General features: G+C 40.4%; 1 protein-coding gene across 1 annotated transcript in view; it reads left to right on the forward strand.

Moving 5' to 3' along the window:
• UBR1 (ubiquitin protein ligase E3 component n-recognin 1) overlaps nucleotides 1-22,740 on the forward strand; it is a gene marked incomplete in the record, with an annotated part of 4,571,807 nt that overhangs the window by 1,687,086 nt on the left and 2,861,981 nt on the right. Inside the window, 1 exon segment of the mRNA XM_044074213.1 lies at nucleotides 18,940-19,050. Coding sequence (XP_043930148.1) covers nucleotides 18,940-19,050 — 111 coding nt within the window.

A 22,740-nucleotide genomic window follows, 5' to 3' on the forward strand; every position in this document is an offset into this window, starting at 1 on the left:
GTTACGTTCTGAACTAATCCTTCCTTTTTGCCCAAAGTAGCCTTGGAGGCAAATAATTACCCAAGTTATCAGTTTACCTGTTTTCTTCCCTAACTTCTGTAACAAAAGTGAATACATGCTGCATCTTTTTGATGTGCATAGGCAATTCCTTTTTTATCTCCAAAGGACAAAAGACTTCAGAAAATCACATCAGTTGTTGGTCTCGTCCTCCAGTAAACTAGGTTTTAAAGTTACCTTGGCAAAGTGGCTAATGGATTGCTTTTCATTTTACTGTCAACAAGGTTGGTCTTTACCTAGACCTCCTAAAGCATACTCCACCAGATCCATGGCTATTTTGTCTGCTTTTTAGCCCAGACCCTCAATTGATAATGTTTGTGTGGTAGCCACTTGACCCATTGCTCATACTTTTATTCCTCATTACAAATTGGATTTGATGTCCAGAAACAGGGCTACTTTTAGTTTTCCAGTACTCCAGAATAGCCTTCCATGAGGGCCTCCCACAAAATTCGTGTAGCTGGGTACTGTGTCCCATCAGTTGAGGAAGAAATGAAAATGCCAACATCAGATATAAATTTGTGCATCTGTGTTGTCTGTTTTTATTCTTCAACTTCCCGCCCTCCTGACCCCTTTCCTTTCTTTTCCTGGAGTGGCCTCTTAGCAGATATGGAACCTCTGTTCCATGTTTGAGCTCCAGTTATTTTCTATCAGCTTTCCTTCCATATTGGTCTGAGGTTGGCTTGGAGCTACAAACTCGATCTGAGATATTGTATGATACTGGGGCATTGTGGGTAATGGAAGGAGCTTGAGGGTTGGATATTAGAGTATAAATAATTGCATCTGAGCCAGATATGAGGTCAGATCCAAGACCCATCAGTTGAAGAATGAAAATGGACAACATAGATACATAATTATGGTGAGTTCATAACTTTTATTTTTACATAGTGGTTGTTTTGCTTCCATATAATCTGTAATCAGTCTTCTGTGCATTGGTTTAGATTTCAGGTTTGTAGAATTATCTAGCAACAAATTAACCTTTATAACCCCATCATCACTGCACATCAATGCTGATAGAACTAGACATGAAGTAACAGTAATTTCCTTAGGAACAGAAACAATGTCTAGTATGTTCCATTCCCTTGTAGGTTTTTTTCACAATCTGACACAATTGTTGTTCCTGATCATACGTTGTAATGTCCTTACTAATGTTGTTGGATCAATATTTTTCCGGTCTCTGGTAAATTTAAGTCCCCTTCCCTCCTGTGTTTCATGCAAGAAATGTAGGAATTCTTGTAGGTCATTAGTATTTGTTTTTATGTGGTCTGTACACTCCAACAATTGTTATATGAGAGTTGTCTTTGTCACAGTTACACAATCTCTAGTATTGGTGTTATCATTGAACATGTAATAGTCACAGGTATCATAACTATCTTTAATCCCTATCATAACACCTCCACCTGATTTTTTGTTGGGTCTCTTACAGTAAAACATTTATACTTAAAAGAAGTGGTTTCCGGTGATTATTTTTTAACCATGTTTCACAAACCGTAACAACATCAGTCTTGTGGGAATGTAGAAACTTTTCAATGAAAAAGACTTTATTATTAATGCTGCTAGCATTATCAACTATCGGAGATGCATCAAATGTTTCTGTGAACTGTTAAATTTTTGACCTGGCAAAAATCCTGCCTTTTGTTTGTCAAATATTGCAAAATATCTTCTGCAAAAAATTGTCTTCCTTGTTCTTGACAAATGCACGTCATCCTGTCTGAACACTTGTGCCCAAAATTAGGCTCGGATGCTCTACACATTTCCAGTTTTTTGTACATATAGGTATCAACCTAAAAAATATTTTCATTCACAGTATAGTAGAGAGTGAATTACCCGAACGTCAATTATCCGAAACATCAATTATCCAGACGCAGCCTTCCAAAGTTGTTGGGTAGGAAAAATCATAAATTCTGAATATGTAAATTTTATATATATTCGCTTGTGTGTCTTTGAGCTTGTAGTGTAAAAAATGTTCTTTATTGTCCACTGGAATCACTGAATGGTTGAAAAGTGTTCAGTATCTGAACAGTTTGATTATCCAAACTACCCTAGGTCCTAGTTAATTTGGATAATCGACTCTCTACTGTAACCTGCCTCCTCTTTCTATATCTGATTTTTCGAAAATATATCCTAACACCTGAACAAGCTATGCCATATAACAGGGCTGTAAGTTTCCTGTTAACACTCGGAGTCCTTGCAGATGAGATCACTTGTACTGACGTGAATAAAAACAGATACATACTTCCTTACATTTAGGCATTGTAAGGCTCGTCTCACATCCTGTATTTTTGCTCCTGGCAAATATAACACTATTTGATGTTCATTATCTTCTCTGCAAATGTATCATTTCTTCTAATAACTGAATCTCCAATTACAGGAGTATCTTTTCTGACCATTATTGCTGCATCAATAAAGTAAAAGTTTTATTTTCTAAGTCTGCCTATTAGACGAGATTTGTGGTGCCAGTATCACTCTGTTTTTATTATTTTTGTATTTGTTATTTTGTGTTTCTGGCTTTATCTACATGGTGATACTTGTTTTTATCATTCTGTATTGCTATTTGCACCACCACATGTTTCTTAATATAATTCAGTATTTTCTGTTTTTTGTCTGTACCTTTAAGGCCATTTACTTTTCCTGATGGTGTGGACAGAATAGCAAACTATTATTCCCAACTGTTATACACTACAGTTATTTAGTTATTTTGAATGTTTATTGCCATATTTTACCTTACATGCACAACCTAATTTTTGTCAGTCTGACCTCTTACGAAGTTACTTATCTTCATTTTAACCTACGTCACAATTTTCATCATTTTTTTGCTTTTTCCTTCAATGCAAACACTCCAACAAAAAGCTAAAATGATTTTCAGAATCCCTTCCCATTTCAGTTTATAACAAAGGTACATAACTTTGTGCATTTTCAAAAAGCTGTTTCCCCCTGTAGATCGAAACAGTTGCCTGAAATTAACTGCTGATCTTTCAGTAGGATTTCCATCTTTCTAAACACGCAAAGTTGTGATTTTTTATGGAAAATGAGATGTTGCTTGACAAACCATTCCCACAGCCAGTTTGAAGGACTGGACTTCACATTTTTGCCAAAATAAAAGCTTATATTTCTGGAATATGATTTTCTGTTGTTTTGTGCAATGTTTTTTCAGATCCAGAAAAATTGGATTATGCAGCTATTAGAGGAACCTTAGAACATTTGATTTGTTAAATTCTCAAGATATATATATACATTTTCATGCCTCCCCACATGACTCAACTGACCCATTAGGGATACTCTTATTTGAAGAGAGGCAAGTGTTAACTCGTTACCAGGAACCACCAGAACCAAGGTTATAAGAAACAGACGTATTGGAAGCACATAGACTCATCTCCATTGTCTCCCACTGAGGGCACTGTGACTTGGATGTAGGTGGAAGGTTCCCCTAGATATCCTTTGAAAGATGCCACATTTGGTGAAATTCTTGAATGATGAAACAGAGAGGAGGGAGATCCACGAGAAACCCTCAGCAGACGAGTCAGTTCTTGGAAGCCTTTGGTTCAGGTTCAGTATCATCTTGGGTAGTAGCACCCATTGACCATCTCATTGATGTTATGGCTCAGCGGGCATGATAGGACCCTGACATGGTGGAAACAGTCCCCAAAAGACTTGACCAAGAGTATTGGCAGCCCCAAAAGAGAGGAAACATTGGAGCAAAGGTCCAGCAGTGGATGATGTGGTGGTAGCAGCAGCCACTAAAAAGGAACTATCAGAAGAAAGTCTGATAAGAAGAAGAAGGTCCATCCTCCTAACAGGGGGGTCTAGTGCTGTGGACCAGCTTAGATAATAGACATATTCTTCAGCAACTTTTGCACTCGGAATGCTGAATTGTCACATGTCATTGAAGTCAAGAGATGCTTGACCAAAGAGCTTTCCAAGTCCATCTCGGGTAATCTACCTGTGGATGGTTAGAAGACCTTGGACTCCCAGCTTTTTACCTTCCAGTCTACTGCCAGCTTAGCCATGCGACTTCTTTCCAATGCAGCTGATTGTATAGCTAGGGTGGCAGGCACCAGCATCACCATGCATTGGCGTGCCTGACTGCATATCTGTGATTTCACAGAAGGCATTAAAATGTCCTTTGTTGATGCACCCCTTTGAGAGCTCCACTCTCTTTGGACCCAAGGTAAAATGCACACTAACCAAAAGTCATCAAGATGGTAAAACTGTCTCTGCAGTGGGAATATGTTTTTCCACACCACAGAACACTTTTTCTATAAATCAGAAGGCTGGAAAGAAAATGTAATTCTTCAAGTTAGAGTTTTTATTACAGCAGCCTTGGAGGTAAGACCACCTTGTGGCAGAGGAGAAGCTAACTACAATGGACTTTGCCCTAAAGGCAGTCACCTTACCCCCGGCGTAGCAGATAGAATGCATTGGATGTCACCTGGATTCATTTCTACAGATTGCCAAACTTCAACACCCCAGAGTGCTATCCCTGTGCCTCACAGCTGTGCAAGTACTCCATCACCCTTCTCCAGCAAACAAAGACCACTAATCCACTGGAGACTGCTGTGTTAAATTAACAATCCTTCCAAAACGAACAGGATAAGTGCTTTCAGCTGTGCCTTTTTCAGATCCTGTTTAAACTAAGAGACCTTTTTTTGTAGTTACTGATCCAATCATATTATCTCCTAAGCTTTCTGCCCTTCAGTATAGGTTTTAAAGGGGACCATTCCATTAAGACCAGGATTCCTATCAGCTTGTACATCAGCTGTCCAGCACATTTCCAAGGTTTGTACCTCTGTCAGCATACTACTTGTTAAGTTCAGTATCAGACTCTTTAAGTACATAAATACTGTGAGTAATCATTTTTTCCTGCTTCTGCTGTTGGATTCACCTCTGTGTATGAAGGGTTGTTTCAATGGGACCGGAAGAACTGAAAAAAAACAGCATGTGAAGAGCTTTATCTTTGGGTCTAGTACTCATCTCTCCACCAGTGCCGATTGTATTGTTTTCATTTAGAAGAAAGGATGATACAGATAAACAACACAGAGAATAAAGTGATATGAGATGTTTGCTTACACACATCAGTGAAATCTCAGCCATTTGTGAACTCATTAGAAAGAACTGGAAGATTGTAACTTCAGATGAAGATCCAAGATGTATCATTGGTGATGTTCCAAGATTCACTTTTAAGAATAAGATAAATTTGAAGATATGTTATAAAGAAAATATTGTTCCACAGAGTCTTAAAATGGGCACCTTTCCATGTTGAAGATGTAAGGCATACTGTCATATAGATACCAGTAATTGTTTTAAACATCCTGTAACTGGTCAGATACGTCAACTAAGGATGTATGTAGATTGCAATACCAAGAACATTGTATGTGTAGCTACTTGTGATAGCTGTTTAGGATTTTATTACCAAGAACATTGTATATGTAGCTACTTGTGATAGCTGTTTAGGATGTTATGTTAGGAAAAAACAATAGACACTTTAAGGAGAGGTTTTTGTGCCATCTTAGTGATATCAGATGTAATGTTTAGACTAATGCCTTATCACAGCATTAGCTAAGAGGCGGAGGTTTATCCAGTAAAACGGAAGCCTTGGAAACATGCTGGATAGCTGATTTACAGGCCGACAGGAACCCTGGTCTTAATGGAATGATCCCCTTTAAAACCTATACTGAAGGGCAGGAAGCTTAGGAGATGATTTGATTGGACCAGTAATACTACAAAAAAAGCAAGTGTCTTAGTTTAAATAGCATCTGAATAAAGCACAGCCGAAAGCACTTATCCTGTTTGTTTTGGAAGGATTTTATTCATTTGTTATTAAAATTGTGGTGATTTTGTTTTGTTTTATTGCCTACTATTGATTACATATTTTATCCTCTCTCCATGGTGACATTGCAGCGCTTTCTCCTCCAGCAAGGTTGAGACTTCATCTTTTAGGTCTAATGACTTACAGTCTTAATGGTCCCACTAGCCAGATCTTACCTAAGAGTACTTCAGTGGACCCTAGCTGTAGAGTGGTCTCAAAATCTTCATCCACTGCTTACTAAAATATACATCAATCAAATCTGTGGACTACACAACTCCTGGTGGATAAAGTCTCAGTGACAGAAGGGCATACATTCCAAATGGATCCATCTGTGACTATAATAACCACAGACACCTCCCTTCTGGGGGGACATAAAGTGGGGGGTGGTCCAAGGCACTAGGTGAAATACAGAGGTCAATCTTCTCATCAGTATCTTGGAGATGAGTGAAGTCCTCTTAGCATTGCAGGCATCCTAGGATTTTGTTCACAAGGATGTGATTTTCATACATTCAGACAACATGTCGGTAGTGTGGTACATCAATAAACAAGGAGAAAAACACTCCTATCCCCTCTGTCGAGAGACTGTAAGAGTTTGGCAGTGGGTGATGTCATCGCATTGCTTTTTGACAGCAATGCATATACCAGGGCTGTCCACTAGTGGACAAATTGCGCAGGTCTGATTTAATGCCTCATGACTGGTCCTTCAGTCCGACAGTGACTACCATGATTTTCTGTAGTGGGGCCAACCTTACTGAGATCTCTCTACTTCCTCCATAAAAAAACAAGTGCAGCAGTTACTTTGCCCTGATCCCTCCACAGGGCCAGTCACTGAGAGATGCTATGGTCCACAGTTGGCCCTCAGTTCTCCTATGTGCCTTTCCCCCATTGCCCTTAATGAGCAAATTTATCCAGAGAGCAAGAATGTGCAAGGCCAGAGTGATCCTTATTGTCCCCTTCTTGTCCCAACAAACATGTTTCCCTTCCTGTGACCTCTGCTAGTAGATCTACCATGTTTGTTGGATTGGTATCCTAACCTATTAACACACACACATCCGGACTGCATCCTCCAGACAGGTTCAATAAATTAACCGCTTGGCTCTGCCAATTCTAACCTTAGCCAGAGATGCCAGGCTTCCAGCTTCAGTTCAGATAATATCAGCCTCTCAAAAACAACCCATTAAAAGAACATCTACTACAACAAATGGAATAGATTTTCCATTGGCTATGTCAAAAGGTTTAGACCCCTCTTCTGCTTCCATTCCCTCTGTATTAGAGTTTTTGTCTGAACGTTTTCGCAGTGGTTCTAGTTCATCCACTATTAATGTGGCCGCAGTATCAAATTTTCAAATAGAACAAAATGGCAGGTGTATAGCTTCTTTAAGAGTCTCTGAAGCTCCTTTTGAAAGGAACTTTTCTACAAACACCTATCAGAGATCCAGTACCCCTTTGGGATATTACTACCATGCTATAGGCATTCACTCAACCCCCCCCACCTTTGAAACAGCAGCATCAATTGATTTGAAGTTTACCTCAACTAGAAAACTGGTTTCCAAGAGCAAATGTCAGCCAAATGGATTTTAAAGCTTCAAGAACATTCCTGCAGACTTCCCTATCTGGTATTCCATAAAGAAAGAGTTTCCTTGAAAACTAACACATCATTCCTTCCTAAGGTGGCTTCTGAGACCAATTTAAATCCGTCAATAAACCTGCCAGTCTTTTTTCTCCAAATTCTCAAATAGAGATGAATACATTTTACATTTGCTGGATGTTCATTGCTAACGTGATTGTATCTTCATTAGACCAAGCACGTCAAAGTGTGATCAATTGTTTGTTGCTTTCTTGAGACCTAAATTAGACAAAGCAGTTACTAAGGTTACTTTTTCCAAATGGTTATCAGACTTGAATTAGTTGGTCTTCAATAAAAAGGACTTGCCCCTACAGTCTAAAGCTAAAACTCACTCCACAATGGCCATGGCCACATCAGCAGCCTTTATCAGACTACCTATTGATGACATTTGTGTTGCAACAGTTTGGTCAGTAGTTCAGACTTTTGCATCTTATTGCAAACTAGATGTTACAGTCCATATCGCATTCTTCCTTTAGTTCCACCATTCTCAGGAATGTCCTTCCTTGATAAAACCCAGCTAAAATATCATGGGAATCGCTTCCATGTGTTGAAGAGGATGAAAATAGATAGCATTGGATACAAACGTTATGTAGTTACCATAATGTTAGACCCATATTGTCTGATTTTCTCCGGCACCTTTCCATATTGACTCAAATGAGCTTCTGGTGACTGTGTATTTTTCTTGTACACCTTGTCTGTGAGTAGCCCTAACAAACTACCTTCCAATCCTAGCTTTTACCCACATGCCAGGTTTAGTTTAATCTTGAACGTAATTGCTATAGTATATTTTACTGTGGCAAACTTGATCTGAGGTGCTAAGGTGGAGCGAAGCGAATTATAGGTAGGGGAGGTGTCATACCTCTGGATCCAAAAAGTTCAGAATCTGTGCCGTGATCGGATCCAACAGCCCATGAACTGAACCGAATGCAAATCAGACAACATGGATTTATTCTTGTGTTAAGTACATAACTTTTGTATATGGTGAGTTCCTCATGAATTCTCTTTCCTGCTGTTTTGCTTGGTATGAGACAGTCTGTCAGGCATAACAGTGTCATTGAAGGTGCTGGGAGTGGAGCCCCACTCCTGATGAAAATTCTTTCAAAGGCTGGTTGCTAAAATGCCATCTGATGGATGTTTTGTATGCATTTATTCATAGCCCATTTTTTGTTTGTGTACAGTTTGTTTTTTTTCTGTCCCCTCGCTTGCAAACAGTTTGTCACACCATAGCAGATCATGACACATTTTGCACTCTGCCACCCAGGTTCTTTGCTCCTCCTCCGCCTTCACCAATTTTTGCTCCTTTTTTTCTTACTGAATGTAGTACTGGTGTTCCCAGGCTAAGTGACCTACAACTCTTTTGTTGTTGGCTGGGAATCTCCATTACTTCTCTGTTCGTAGATGGGAGTTAGGTGGTAGGGAGCAGGCTAACTTGGTGGTCCTGGGGGTGGCCTACCCTCTCTCTGTGAGAGCCTCCCCTCCCCTTAATAACAACTATGAACCCATAATTGCTACCTCCTGAGGGGAAGCATGCATTTGCATGCTAGTTTCCTCCTATGTTAGTGTAAACCCATTATATTAGCGGGTGAGTGCTGAAGGCTCCGAGGTCCATCACACACTTAGTAATTTTGCTAGGGGTCACCCTTGTGAACCAACATGACCTCCCAGGATGGACAAGCTGGTAGCAACCACTCACTCTCTTCCTCCTGGGCCACTTCTTGCAGGCACCTGAGCTGGTAATTGAACTTTGATCATCTGTGACATAGTCTGGGCTTTATCCCTGTATGCCATAGAGCTGGTTTCATTTGTATGTTTTTGTAAAAAAAGGTGAGAGTCAGTCATGGTTCAGATATGTTCCAGGCAGCCATTAGGGTGTTTTCGTAGGCTAGCTAATCCTCACATCTTTGATGGTTGTCTGCTGAAGCAAACGGCTTTTACACCATTCCTGAAGTATTTTCATGTTTTTTCTGTACATGCTTGATGGCAGCTACAGGATATATTTTCTGCTTGGCAGAGGCAAGTGCACATTCCAGATCAGGCATTGTATTCTGTAGCACTTACCCTTTAGCCTATGTCAGCTTAACTGCAGAGCGGACTGTCAAAGGAAAAAAATACTTTAAAAATGATTAAAACACGGTAGGTTCAGGTTAAGGCACTTTAATCTTGCAGCAAGGAGACAAAAACGTGCTAATACAGAGTTTGTCTAATCAGAAACAGGAAATACTTTAATTTTTATACATTCTCAAACTGGTTATGGTCTACCAAGTTGACGTAACAGATTACCACCTTTTTCATCATCATCTGCTGACCATCTTTCCCATGAATTTCTGCTGATTTATCAATTTTTATGTGAAACTTCCTGTGGAAAACAACATGGCCTTGATTACTCCCAGTTAGATACATGTTATGTTACCATTCAAGGTACTATGGCAAATTCAAGCACAAAGCTAGCAGTTCATTTCTCTAATAATCCTTTGTCTACTTTATCTCTAAGTTACTGCAGCTGCACATGTTCCCATCCTTCGAACAGAGCTGATTGTCTAAAATCATTACATTTACAGAATATAGTATTGTTCATTCATTCGTTCCTGACCTAGCAGATAAGCTCCTGCTTCTCAAGTACATTTCCAAAAGACATAAACATGAATATTGCTGTGCTAGCAGTTACTAGGTCAGAGGGCAACTTGCAAGTTTCAGAAAGCATACTGCAGTTTTCAAAAAGCATTTTTTTCAGTCTCATATGAATCTCAATTTGTATATAATACAGTGCATGAAAAATAGAATGAAAAGCGTATTAAAATACTTGGTTATTAATTGGCATTAAGCATACACACATTAATACATATTTTTCTAACATTTCACTCCTGTTAATACTTTTTAATTCTATTTTCAAAAAAGAATAAACAGTTTGCTTTTTTTCCTAACCTCTTCCACTCAGGATTTACAGTTAAGAAAGTCATTCAGTTTAAACTTTTATGAAAGTGTTTCACATTCTAGCAGCTCTTCAAATTCAGTACTTTGATACATAGTCTCAGATACTGATATATCTATGAATTCTTTGATTATTTCTTCATGCAGGGGATTCCACAACCAACACAAACTCCTATTAGGAGTAATCCTACCCCAATAGCAATCAATATGTTCATAAAGATGGAACTCCACCCCCCAAATACACTCTGGAAAAAGTCTGTCAGAGGGTTTGGGCATGGCTTGGTCATGGCCGACACTTGCTGAATCACCTCGAGATGATCGTTTATTTCATGCTGATAGTCAGGAATAAACGCACAGCATTCTTCTTTGATTAAAGCGCACATCCCACCCCTCGCCGCTGGGGTGAAGTCAAGAGCCATTCGGTTTTGGAGTACTACAATTCTCATGGCATTCAGTTCACCAGTTATCAGTTCAAGAGCAGAAAAAGTCGCATTACTCAGTACTTCGAGAAGTTTCGACAGTTTTCGCAGCTCCCATATCGATTTAACTGCACCATATGCAGGTAATATACCTGCCCAGGATATGACAGCATCACTCAAGTCCATGTACGCAAGTTTGGTTCCCACATCACGATGGTCTTTCCAGCCCGCTTCGATCTGTCCCACTGGATTCTCAGGTTTCTTAACAGTCATTTTGGTCATGTTTCTGGTATTTCGAATGTTTCCCTGGGGCAAAACTGCAGTGTGTCGGCTGGCCGGAACCAGGTACCCCAAAAAACTACTGCCAGACCAATTCTCAGGTAACCATTTATATGCTTTTTTACCACACACAAAATAACAGTCCTCTACTTTAGTTGTTACTTTGTTACAAAATGACTGCCCTGCATGAAACATTTTCCTATCTGTTACAGGTAACTGTTTAAAAAGTACAGGATTGCGTTGTACCTGATCAAGAGTCTTATGCATAGATTTCAAAAATGAGTCGTAATCTGTACTACAAGATCCACTCAAATCGTTTGGTTTTCTATAACATTTATACTGTACTGTAACATTACACTTACTCCATCCCACTTGGATGGTGTCATTTTTGTAAAAACATACAATTCCTTTTTGTGTCACAGGCAAATACAGTGCTACTTTATCATGTGCTTTAATAGCAACTGTGTCAAAAACCAGATTTTCCCAGGTCTCATTGAGCCCTAGGGGGATAGCTGTCATCAATAAACCCCCGTATGCTATTGGTATGGCCATACAGACCCAGCAGTTCGAAACAGTAAAAGTCTCAGCGTACACACGTGTAATTGCCTGATAAGTGTTAAAGTTCAGATGCCAGTCTATGTTTGGTTTATTACGTATAATCAGTTCAACTTTTGTGGCAGGAAAAAGGAGTGGCCACAACAAAAAGAACAGTGTGATTAGCATAGCTATTAAAGTGATCATACAAGTTTTCTGAGGTTGCTCAATGTCTCTATTCACTCTGTACCTGGCCATTATGTTCTCGTTGTACAACAGTAACAAAGTTTTTGTCCAATTCAAAGTTCTTAACCAGTTTACAGTGCGTCAAATGAATCCAGGAAGCTCGCTCTGCGATCTTGACTGCTGTGGGTGTTGACAGTAGTACCTGGTACGGTCCTTCCCACTTCGGAGAACTCCAATTCTTTCGTTTCACAATCTTCACCCAGACTCAGATGCCTGGGGCTACTGGTGCTTCCGATTTTGGTTGTTCTTTATCTGAAACAGAGTTTAACTGCAAAAGTTTGTTATTCAAAAATCGCCTCATATACCCTGCAAGTGAACTGTCAGCCTCCTGCTCTGCAGACATGAGAGGTTTCCACTGAGGTGTATAATATGCCCTCCCAAACAAAGTTTCAAAAGGAGTTAATCCCTTTGCATTTGGAACAGTTCTCATGCTCAACAGTGCTAAAGGCAAACAGTGCACCCAGTTCTTCTGTGTCTCGGTCATGAACTTCTTAAGCTTGTTCTTCAACACCCCATTGTGCCTCTCTACTAACCCTGCAGATTGGGGGTGGTAAGCGCAGTGATTTTTTAACAATATCCCAAAATAACGACTAAGTTGCTGTACTGTTTGGTTCACGAAATGTGTACTGTTATCACTATTGATCTTTTCCGGTATGCCAAATCTGGGTATAATTTCTTTAACAAGGACTTTTGCAACAGTGGCTGCATCTGGATTTTTAGTCGGAAAAGCTTCTACCCATTTGGAAAACATATCTACAATGATAAGGCAATACTTTTTATTCTCGCATTTATTCAATTCTGTGAAATCCATACAAATAGTATGAAACGGATACGGTGGTGTAGGCAAACTCCCTTGCTTAGGCTTCAATGCCCCTTGTGCTTGATGCTTGTTACAAACATGGCATGCTGCACAGAACTTTTTTGTGTAATTTGTAAATCCATAGGTTGTAAACACTCGATTCACTAACTGTACCATCCCCCCTGTTGAGACATGGCTCTGCCCATGGCTCAACAAAGCTGCATATCTAAACAAATTAGACGGCAAAATTGGTTTCTTTTCCTTGGAGATGTACAGTCCCTTTTCAAGGCTTGCTCCTCGTTTTATCCACTTCTGTGTTTCTACATTTGTAGTTAGTGTCTGCATTGTTTTTAACATTTCTAAATCTAAAGTCTCAGAAGGTAGTAATTCCTCACTCAAAAGAAAAGCTTCTGAGGCTGAAGCTGCTTGCTTCGCAGCTGTATCAGCCCATGCATTACCCATTACCTTTCGAAATCCTATCCTGTTGCTTGGTATGAGCTATGCATTTGCAAATAGCTACTTTTTGAGGTAACTGAATAGAGTCTAATAGATCTAAAATAAATTGCGCACGATTAATTGGTTTACCAGTAGATGTTATCATTCCTCTATTTTTCCACTGCTGCGCAAAAACATGTACAGTAGAAAAAGCATACTGACTGTCGGTATAAATGTTCACTTTCTTACCTTTTGCTAAGGTACATGCCCTTGTCAAGGCAATCAACTCTGCCACCTGTGCAGATAAATTGTGTGGTAAAGATTTTGCTTCTAAAGTTTCAGTATCAGAAACGACTGCATACCCCACTAGGATCTGTCCTGTAGGACCCCTCCTGCACGAGCCGTCCACATAGTATGTCACCTCGACATCATCCAAGGGAACATCCGTAAGGTCTTGTCTAGGTAATGTCTTTTGCTCAATCTCCTGCAAGCAGCAGTGCGGTTTGCCATCTGCAGGGGTTGGGAGCAAGGTTGACGGATTCAAAGTTGTGCATCGTTCAATTGTCATATGAGGTTGGCTCAACAGTATAGTCATACAGGAAAGATGTCTAGCAGGAGAAAGATGTGCTACTTTTTCTTGCAGTAAAATAATTGCGACTGCATGAGGCACTCTCAATGTGAGAGGGTGGAATAACACTACTGAGGCCAAAGCCTGCACTGCCATTGCAGCTGCAACTACTGCTTGTACACAGTGGGGCAGGGACCGCGCCACTGGGTCTAACTGTGATGAGTAGTAAGCTATGGGGCGTTGCTTGTCCCCATGCTGCTGTGTCAATACTGATGTCATATAACCTTGCTTACAGTTTACAGTTTGAATAAATTGCTTATGATAGTTTGGTAATCCTAAAACTAAGGATGATGCTATCAGTTGTTTCAGCTTGCAGAAAGCTGCTTCTGCTTCTGGTGTCCATTGTAATAAATCCTGTGCTGCCATCGGCTTTTTGAATATTAAATCGGCCAGCGGAGCAGATTCCAAAGCATAATTTGGTATCCAGCTTCGACAAAAATTAGTAGTTCCCAGGAAGGACATAATTTCCTTCTTGGTAGTTGGTCTAGGTGCCTGTAATATTGCTGTTTTTCTATCTTCGTCTAATATTCTACCTTCCTTGGATATTACATATCCCAAGTACTTAACTTGTTTTCTCCAAAGTTGTAGCTTGTCCTTGTTTACTTTGTGTCCTTGAGTAGCTAAAAACTGTAATAATGCTATTGTGTCCTCTCTGCATTCTTGCTGGGTGGGGGCTGCCAGCAGAATGTCGTCTACATAAAGTAAAATCTGACTACCTCTCGGTGGGATAAATCCTGCCAGGTTGCTTGCCATTTCTTGTGCAAATATCGTTGGACTTTCACAATATCCCTGTGGTAATTTTGTGTATGTATACCACTTTCCCTGAAATGTAAATACAAACCAATATTGGCTGTCAGGGTGTATCGGTATCGAGAAAAATGCATTACTAATATCTACCACAGAAAAATATTTTTGCTCAGGCTTTAAATCATTCAGTAAGGTGTGTGGGTCTGACACTGTCAGTGCCCTGGGTATAACTGCATTATTTACAGCTTGTAAATCTTGGACCATACGCCATTCCCCGTTTGCTTTCCTGACAGGAAATAAGGGTGTATTACATGGTGAATCAGGAGATTCTATTAAGACTCCTTCCTTAAGTAAGGCTGCTATTATAGGTTTGATTCCTATCTCTGCATCCTTTCTCAAGGGATACTCTTTTCTGGAGTCTAAATGCTGACTTTGGCGTAATAGTAACTGGTCCTGCTGTTCGTATAAGTCCTACATCTGATTTCCCTGTTGACCAGAGAATGTCTGGTATGCTTCGCAAGGCTTTTTCTTCGTCTTCTAGTAAGAGTAATACTCAGCTATTCTCACTAGCCTGAGAGTGCACAGCTGGGTGTGTCTGTGTGATCCAGTTCAATTTTTGTTTCTGTACTCCTGGTTCGGAGAGCTCTAATTCTGTCTGCTTTTCCCACCTTGTGACTTTTTTTCACTTAAGTCTGCCCATTTCAAATTTCTATTCATAGTTAAGCTAACATGTGGCAATCGATTAGATTTGTAATGTGCTAAAAATTCCTGGGGCAATGAACAGCTTACTACACTGTTTCCTTCTGCATCCCAGTAAAAATTTCGTAGCACTAGTCTGTTTGCATGGTTCTGAAAGAATTGCTGTTCATAATCTTTATCCGGTCCTGGTCTATTACAGTAATATAGAGTACAATGCAACAAATGCTGTTTGTCAGTGTCGAGGGAGGGGGACTTACTGATGGCTATGTTCATCAGTTCTTCGGTTACTGCCCCTGGACCGGTCGTAACTAAGTCCTGGCTGTACCAATAATATGCCTCACCCTCCGATCGCACCACAAAAGTATCCATTTGTCGCTGTGCTTCCATACCCTGCATGGTTGGAACTACGGCTATGTTAAATATCTGCATTAAGTCTCTACCCAAAAGGTTTACTGGGCATTTTGCAGAAACTACAATTTTACTTCTCTGGGTCATCCCTGAAACGGGGTCTGTTATCGCTATGTCATGGGAGAGTGGCTCCCGATACAGCTGTCCATTAGCTGCCTTCACTAGTATATAATCTAGTGATTCTGAATCTTCCGGTAATTTGGAAGGGTGTATCAGGGTCCGTGAGGCCCCTGAGTCGCACAAAAATTTGACTTCCCTCCCCTCTACCAGAAGCGTCACTTCCGGTTTTGTATCTGCTAAGTAAAGCTCTAACCTCAATAAAGCTAAGTCCAAAATTTCATTTTCTTCGATGTCTGCAAATTCATGTACATCCTCTACCCCTTCTGTCGCATCCTCTACCCTTGCTATCACATTTGCACTTGTCTTTTCCAGCTTATTTTCATTCAGTGATTCCTATCATATAGTCATTCCTCATCTTCCTTATTTTCTGTAGTCACCTTCTTATTTAGCCTGCAATCCCTTGCTAAATGTCCCTTTTTCCCCGCACTTAAAACATTCACCTTTTTTCTTTCTTTCTTCAAAATCTTCTGATCGCTTGTCAGATTGTTTATTTCCCTGGGCATTTTTCTTACCCTTTCTCCCAGTTTGTACTACAAATACTTCTGACCCATCTTCTGCCGAAAATATTTGTTTTCTTTTTCTTTTTACTATTAAAATGTCTCTCTGCATGTCTAGCATTTTCAAGTAATGGCTGTAGTCTACTTGTACGATGATCTACCATGTGCTTTGTAATAAAGCTGCTAATGGGAGTTATACTACCCTTCAAGAATGCATTCTTTAACTGTTGTTCATACGAGGAGTCTTGTGTCTGATTTTCTGGTATCTGCATTCCGCAGTGGTTATTAAAACATTCTAACAGTCTAGCATAATATCTATCAACTGTTTTAGCTTCCTGTTGGATACACTGATTAATGCAAGTCCAATCAGCCCTAGGCTTCCACTTTTCAGAGATTCGGTCGGTCAGACCTTTCACTCTGCCATCCAGTTCTGCATTAGTATGTGGGAGTGGTCTAAGTTGTGCGTCACGAGGATTCCAGTCGCCACTGATCATGTGCCAATCTGGACCTACAATTTGTCTAACTACTTTTTCTACTTCTCCATTCAAATGGTAACTTAATCTCATACCCTGTAAGTCTTCTAAAAATTTTCGAAAATTCACTTTCGGATGGGGAATTCCCTCCGTGGCTTTCCGGGTATCTTCCGGTGTCCACGGTCTATAAACTAAAAGAGTCTGATCCTGTCCTGCCTGAGGACTTGGTACTTCTATGAGTGGGCATATCTCTTCTTCAATCATAGCCTGTGATATTCTATTTATTTCACATAATTCAATCTCCCTCCTCATGTCGTGTGTTCGAGACCTTGTCTTGATAGGATCCCTGACAAAAGGTTTTGATGGTGTAGAAACAGCTGGATATAGCGGAGGTGGATCAGCTTGTCCACTCACTTCATATTCTGGTAAAGGAAGCGGAAGGGGCGAAGGAGGGGCCGTTGCTATTTACCAAGTTATTATCTTCTTTGTCTAAAAACATTGTTTTTGAATTCTTTACTTTCAGTTCCCTGCGATTTGCTTCCTCAAGCCACCTATGCACCTGAGGGACTCCTAATTGTCGTTGCTTTTTTAGTTGACCTTTCGCGTCTGTTTTTAGTTGCCTAACAAGTTTCATAAGTGCAAGTTTATCTAAATTACCATCGAATTTATACTTATCAACCCATTTCGTAATAATACTTAACATTGTCGGCACGCTGTAATTGCATATGCGTCTTCAGTTAGGGGCGGGTCTCGGGAGCTTTTTGTACACTGATTTCACATTGTTGCCTTAGCTAAACTGTAAATTGTTACGTAACACGTTTTATCACGTGGTACCACAGTTCTATACCTTTTCACAGTTTATCTAGAATAACTGCCTACCTATTCTGTTTCCCTGATCTATGACAAAAACAGTAACCCCTTTTTCTGTCCCTGATCTGCACGTGCAAATCTACCTGACAAAAAAACGTTCTGTAATTAGTCCCTGATCTTAAAACAGAAATAAGGTAATTCCTCCTTACCTGACCCTCCGTGAGTTGATCCACCGGATCGTTGACTCGTCCTCCAATCCCAGATCAGAAGCAGTGGCTGGCCTCTTTCGAACGACAATTCAGTCGGAGGTCTTTCAAAACAGAAGAGCCGATTTGGCCTCTTCTCCGTACGGATGCATGCCACCGGGCCCAATTCTGACCTAGGCCTAGAGCGAAAGGTACTTTCTGGTCCGAAGGACCAAACTGTCAAAGGAAAAATATACTTTAAAAATGATCAAAACACAGTAGGTTCAGGTTAAGGCACTTTAATCTTGCAGCAAGGAGACAAAAACGTGCTAATACAGAGTTTGTCTAACCAGAAACAGGAAATACTTTCATTTTTATACATTCTCAAACTGGTTATGGTCTACCAAGCTGACGTAACAGATTACCACCTTTTTCATCATCATCTGCTGACCATCTTTCCCATGAATTTCTGCTGATTTATCAATTTTTATGTGAAACTTCCTGAGGAAAACAACATGGCCTTGATTACTCCCAGTTAGATACATGTTATGTTACCATTCAAGGTACTATGGCTAATTCAAGCACAAAGCTAGCAGTTCATTTCTCTAATAATCCTTTGTCTACTTTATCTCTAAGTTACTGCAGCTGCACATGTTCCCATCCTTCGAACAGAGCTGATCGTCTAAAATCATTACATTTACAGAATATAGTATTGTTTATTCATTCGTTCCTGACCTAGCAGATAAGCACCTACTTCTCAAGTACATTTCCAAAAGGCATAAACATGAATATTGCTGTGCTAGCAGATACTAGTTCAGAGGGCAACTTACAAGTTTCAGAAAGCATACTGCAATTTTCAAAAAGCATCTTTTTCAGTCTCATATGAAACTCAATTTGTATATAATAGTGCATGAAAAATAGAATGAAAAGCGTATTAAAATACTTGGTTATTAATTGGCATTAAGCATACACACATTAATAAATATTTTTCTAACACGGACCATATCTGTGGTTACAGGATTAGTAAGTTGGCTTTGGCTGCTCACTCTCATCCTTTCCATCTGGATCCTCCAAAACATGGGGCACAAATTGATCAGTGGTGGATTGGGTCACAGTTGGTACTTTAACCTTATTTAGAATGGAGCCATGTTTAATTTGAAAATGTACTTTAAAGTAGGTGTTCTTCACAGCTCTTATTTCTGATGCTGTTTTTGGAATGCTGACATTGTTTCCTGTTATTCTCAGGAGGACTTAAATGTTGATCTTCTAATTGAATACCCTTTACGCTGTTTGGTATTGGTGGCCCAGGTTGCAGCTGAGATGTGGAAAAGGAATGGTCTTTCATTAGTCAGTCAGGTATGTAAAACATTTTATATTTTTTAATAGTTTCATGTTTTGTTTTCAGGGAGCTTAACTGTACAATCTGTAATTGCAACAAAGTTGAAGTTTGATGTGTTGCACTATGATAACAGGAAGTGGCAGTAACTAGACTTGAGTATTTTTGTATTGCTTTGTAAAAAACACATGGTCTTTTAGTGCTTCAAATCCATTTTTGTTTCCAGCACATTTTCCAAGCAGTAATAAACTATGAAAATGAAGCTGCATTTTTTCTCATGAGTCTTATGCATCAGACATGTATAGCTTGGCAAGTCTTAAGAATTTAGTGCTGGCCTTGTTTTGCTAATTTGATTCACTGTGATCATCATTGGTTATGTAAAGGTGTAAGAGGTGATTGTCCCTCTTCAGTTTTCTCCTGTTAATAAATTCACACGGCATCTGAAGAAAAAACAATGTTTTATTTCATTATTTTAACGTTTTCTGTTTGCAGTGTAATTTTTACTTATAGAAGTTATTTTGTTTTCATTTTCTTTTTGCAGTATTCAAAATAACTTCTGTGTTCATGTTGAGTGGAGCTTTGGCCATGTTATAATTTGTGTGCGAGGTTTTTCCCCAAGGCAAGCAGTGCTGTTCTTTCACATTTAGTTTGAGTTCCTTCCCAGTAAATCACTGGGTTAGTAAGGATTGTTTTTTGTTGAAGGACTTCTGTCTCAGTAATGGAATGGCTGATAAAACCCAGCTTTAGTTATTGCCAAATTTGGTTTACCGTCAGTGGAGAAAGTATACATCGAAAAGGGGGATCCCACTTACTGAAATCTGTGGCATTCCACTGGTTGCTTAATTATTTTGAAGGGGTCCTGCTACTTTAATTGTGTGGAGGTTTTTTGTAAACGTGTTTATTTAAGCATCACATTTTAAGATGCAACATGAGCTTGCTTATATTAACAAAGTAAAACAAACCATAAAGTTTTACTATGGTTGAGCAGTATACATGTATTCTCTTTAATGATTTTGATTCACTCTAACATTACATAATTTGCTCAGGTCCAAGCTTTCCTGAAACCTGCATTCTGCATATATTCTCAAAAATTCCATTTATTTGTATGAAATCTGCTCCTTCCATTTTCTAAATATCTCACCTACAGTTCTTTTGTCTCCTTTACATTATTCAAAACTTCCATTATGATTTGTTTAGATTTTGATTTCCATTTTCTAGTAATTGCCTTTTTTGGCCTCCAGTATCATAAAACTTAGTAAGACTGCAGTATGTCTAGACAATTCAGTTCCTAGATCCTACCTTAAAAGAATCATTTTCTTAGTTACTGCCGTTTGTTCCCCTGCATTTCTGTCAAAATACTCTGTATGGAATTTTGTGGGGAGTTGCAACCATGGAGCTAGGAAGTCATCAAGTCTGTGACAAGTCTGTCGAAGTCCCTAGCTGTAGGCAGGGCTGGTCTTAGGTCAACTGATGCCCTATAAGAAAGGGCTCCATGGTGCCCCTCATCCAAGTCTACCTGCACCATTCAGATTACTTTTTCTTCATTTATCTCATAGTTTGTCTTACTCTGTTTTTTGTTTCCCTATAGTTTATTCATTCATTCAACACATTTTAAGTAGGCAAGACTACTGTCTGATAACTGTGTAGGAAACAGCTGAATGAAGCTTGGATCTGGTGGCTGCAAGAAGCCATAGGGGTTTCTGAATGCTTTCCTGGTGTGCAGTTTTATATAGTTTTTTCCAAGCAAGCTTTGCATCCAATAACGACTTAAACAAAACTCATGATTAAGGGAAGAAATTCAGTCTTGATGTCCTTCAAGAATGCAACTGCAGTCCTGACATATGGGTTGTCCTGCCTCAGGCAGCCCTTCGGTCGGCCGGATTCCAAAGTCTGGGTCCGGCGTCAGCTGATGTCGCCTCTTCCCCGACGTCAGAGCGGCTGGGGTATAAAAGCATCAGCCAACGCCATCTTCTTCAGTCTTTCTTGCCGTGTGGTGCCCGAAGCAGAAGCAGTTCGCAAGTGCCGGTCGGCCAGCTCCTGTGTTTTCAGATCCGAAGTCATCAGAAAGCTAAGTACCCCGTTGGGGAACCTTTTCTTGCCTCAGCCGATGTCAGATAAAACTGCAAAAGTTAATAATTGTTTGTCATGTGGTAAACAAATACCTCATAAGGACTTCCATTCTTACTGCCTTCCCTGCCTCGGCCCAGACCACGACGTCTCGGCCTGTGCTTGCTTCAATAAGCGCACACTTAGGTGCCGGGCAGAATTTGCTGAAGACTTTTTTGGGGGAAATTACTCCTATATCATGCCGTCGGAACTACCGACAGCACATATTTCCAAAAAATGGAAGGACCGGGACCGACATTCGCGGCCCGCAACTTCCACCGACACCACGCTAAAGCCTACCGCGAGTGCATCGGTCTCTTTGGAGGCGGTAATTCAACCTCTCCAGGCCGACGACACCGCTTTACCGCACACTTCGGTCCCGGAGGCTACCCCGGTGCCGGTTGTTGATTTTCCTCCTGACACCATACCGGTGGACAAAGTTACTCCAGCACATGGGGCAGCTAGGCCTCCTGTGTCTATGTCCATCAAGGCCTACACACGTGCTAAGGCTGCCAGCCAGGCTGTCTCGCCCTCCTAAATCTTTTTCACAGGGTCCCACTTCTGATAAACAGATCATGACTTTAGCTGCAGATCTAATTTCTTTAATCAGGGGCTCTCAGGCTCATCCAGACAGAGGTTCTCAGCCGCCTTCAGACAAAAGGCCTAGGGTTGAGCAGGCAGATACCCTTTCCTCAGATGAAGCCTCTGGTGAGTCAGGCCATTCAGATTCCCAGGAAGAATCCTTCCCGGCCTACGAGGATTCTGATGCTGATGAATCCATTCCCTCTGCCTCTCCTCCTGAGGATATTTCTTTCGGGGAAATTCACTCCATGAGAGAGCATTTTCAGTGGCGGGGCCAGGATTTCTCCGACTCCAGGAAAAGGCTTCGGACTTTCCTTAAGTTACCCCAGCACAGGCCTTTAGCTATACCCCAGTGTTAGATGTATTGGATGATGTGTTCTCAGACTCCAGTACTTCTCCTGATTCTCTCCCTCCTGCTCCTGTCAAGCCAGAAAGATATTACAGGGTTCCTGAAACTCATAAACATCTCTTTAAGGCCCACTCTGTTGATCTAGAAACTATTTCTCAGGGGCCCAAAGGAGTGGCCACTTCCACGGCCAAAAATCCTTTGCCCGCAGACAGGGAATCTAGGTCCCTGGAGAGGTGGGGTAAAAAAGTTTATACCTCATCCACCCTTGCCATGAGGGCACTTAATTGTCTTTTTCATATGTTTCAGTATCAGGATTTCTTGATGGATGATTTGCAGAAAAAGTTAGCCTCTCCTGAGCCTTTAGATAGAAAGGCCTTGCAGGATTTGGTTCATAATACTCAGCAGGTTAGCAATCATTTTCTTCAGTGTGGTTATGATGCATTGGAAGCTTCATGTAGGGCAGCTATGACAGGGGCCGTCATGAGACATGCTTGGTTGAAAGAACAGACATTGCCAGATCATGTTAAAGTAAAGCTTCTAGATGCACCTCTGGAAAAAGACAAGCTATTTGGTGCCAATGCACAGGGTGTGTTGAAATCAATTGAGGAAAAGGCTAAATCAGTACAAACAGTCAAAGATTTCCTCCAGGTTCAGCCACCAAGGTTCAGTAGGA

Source organism: Protopterus annectens, chromosome 6.part0 (genome assembly GCF_019279795.1).
Source record: "Protopterus annectens isolate FY-2018-M chromosome 6.part0, PAN1.0, whole genome shotgun sequence".
Classification (NCBI taxonomy): domain Eukaryota; kingdom Metazoa; phylum Chordata; order Ceratodontiformes; family Protopteridae; genus Protopterus; species Protopterus annectens.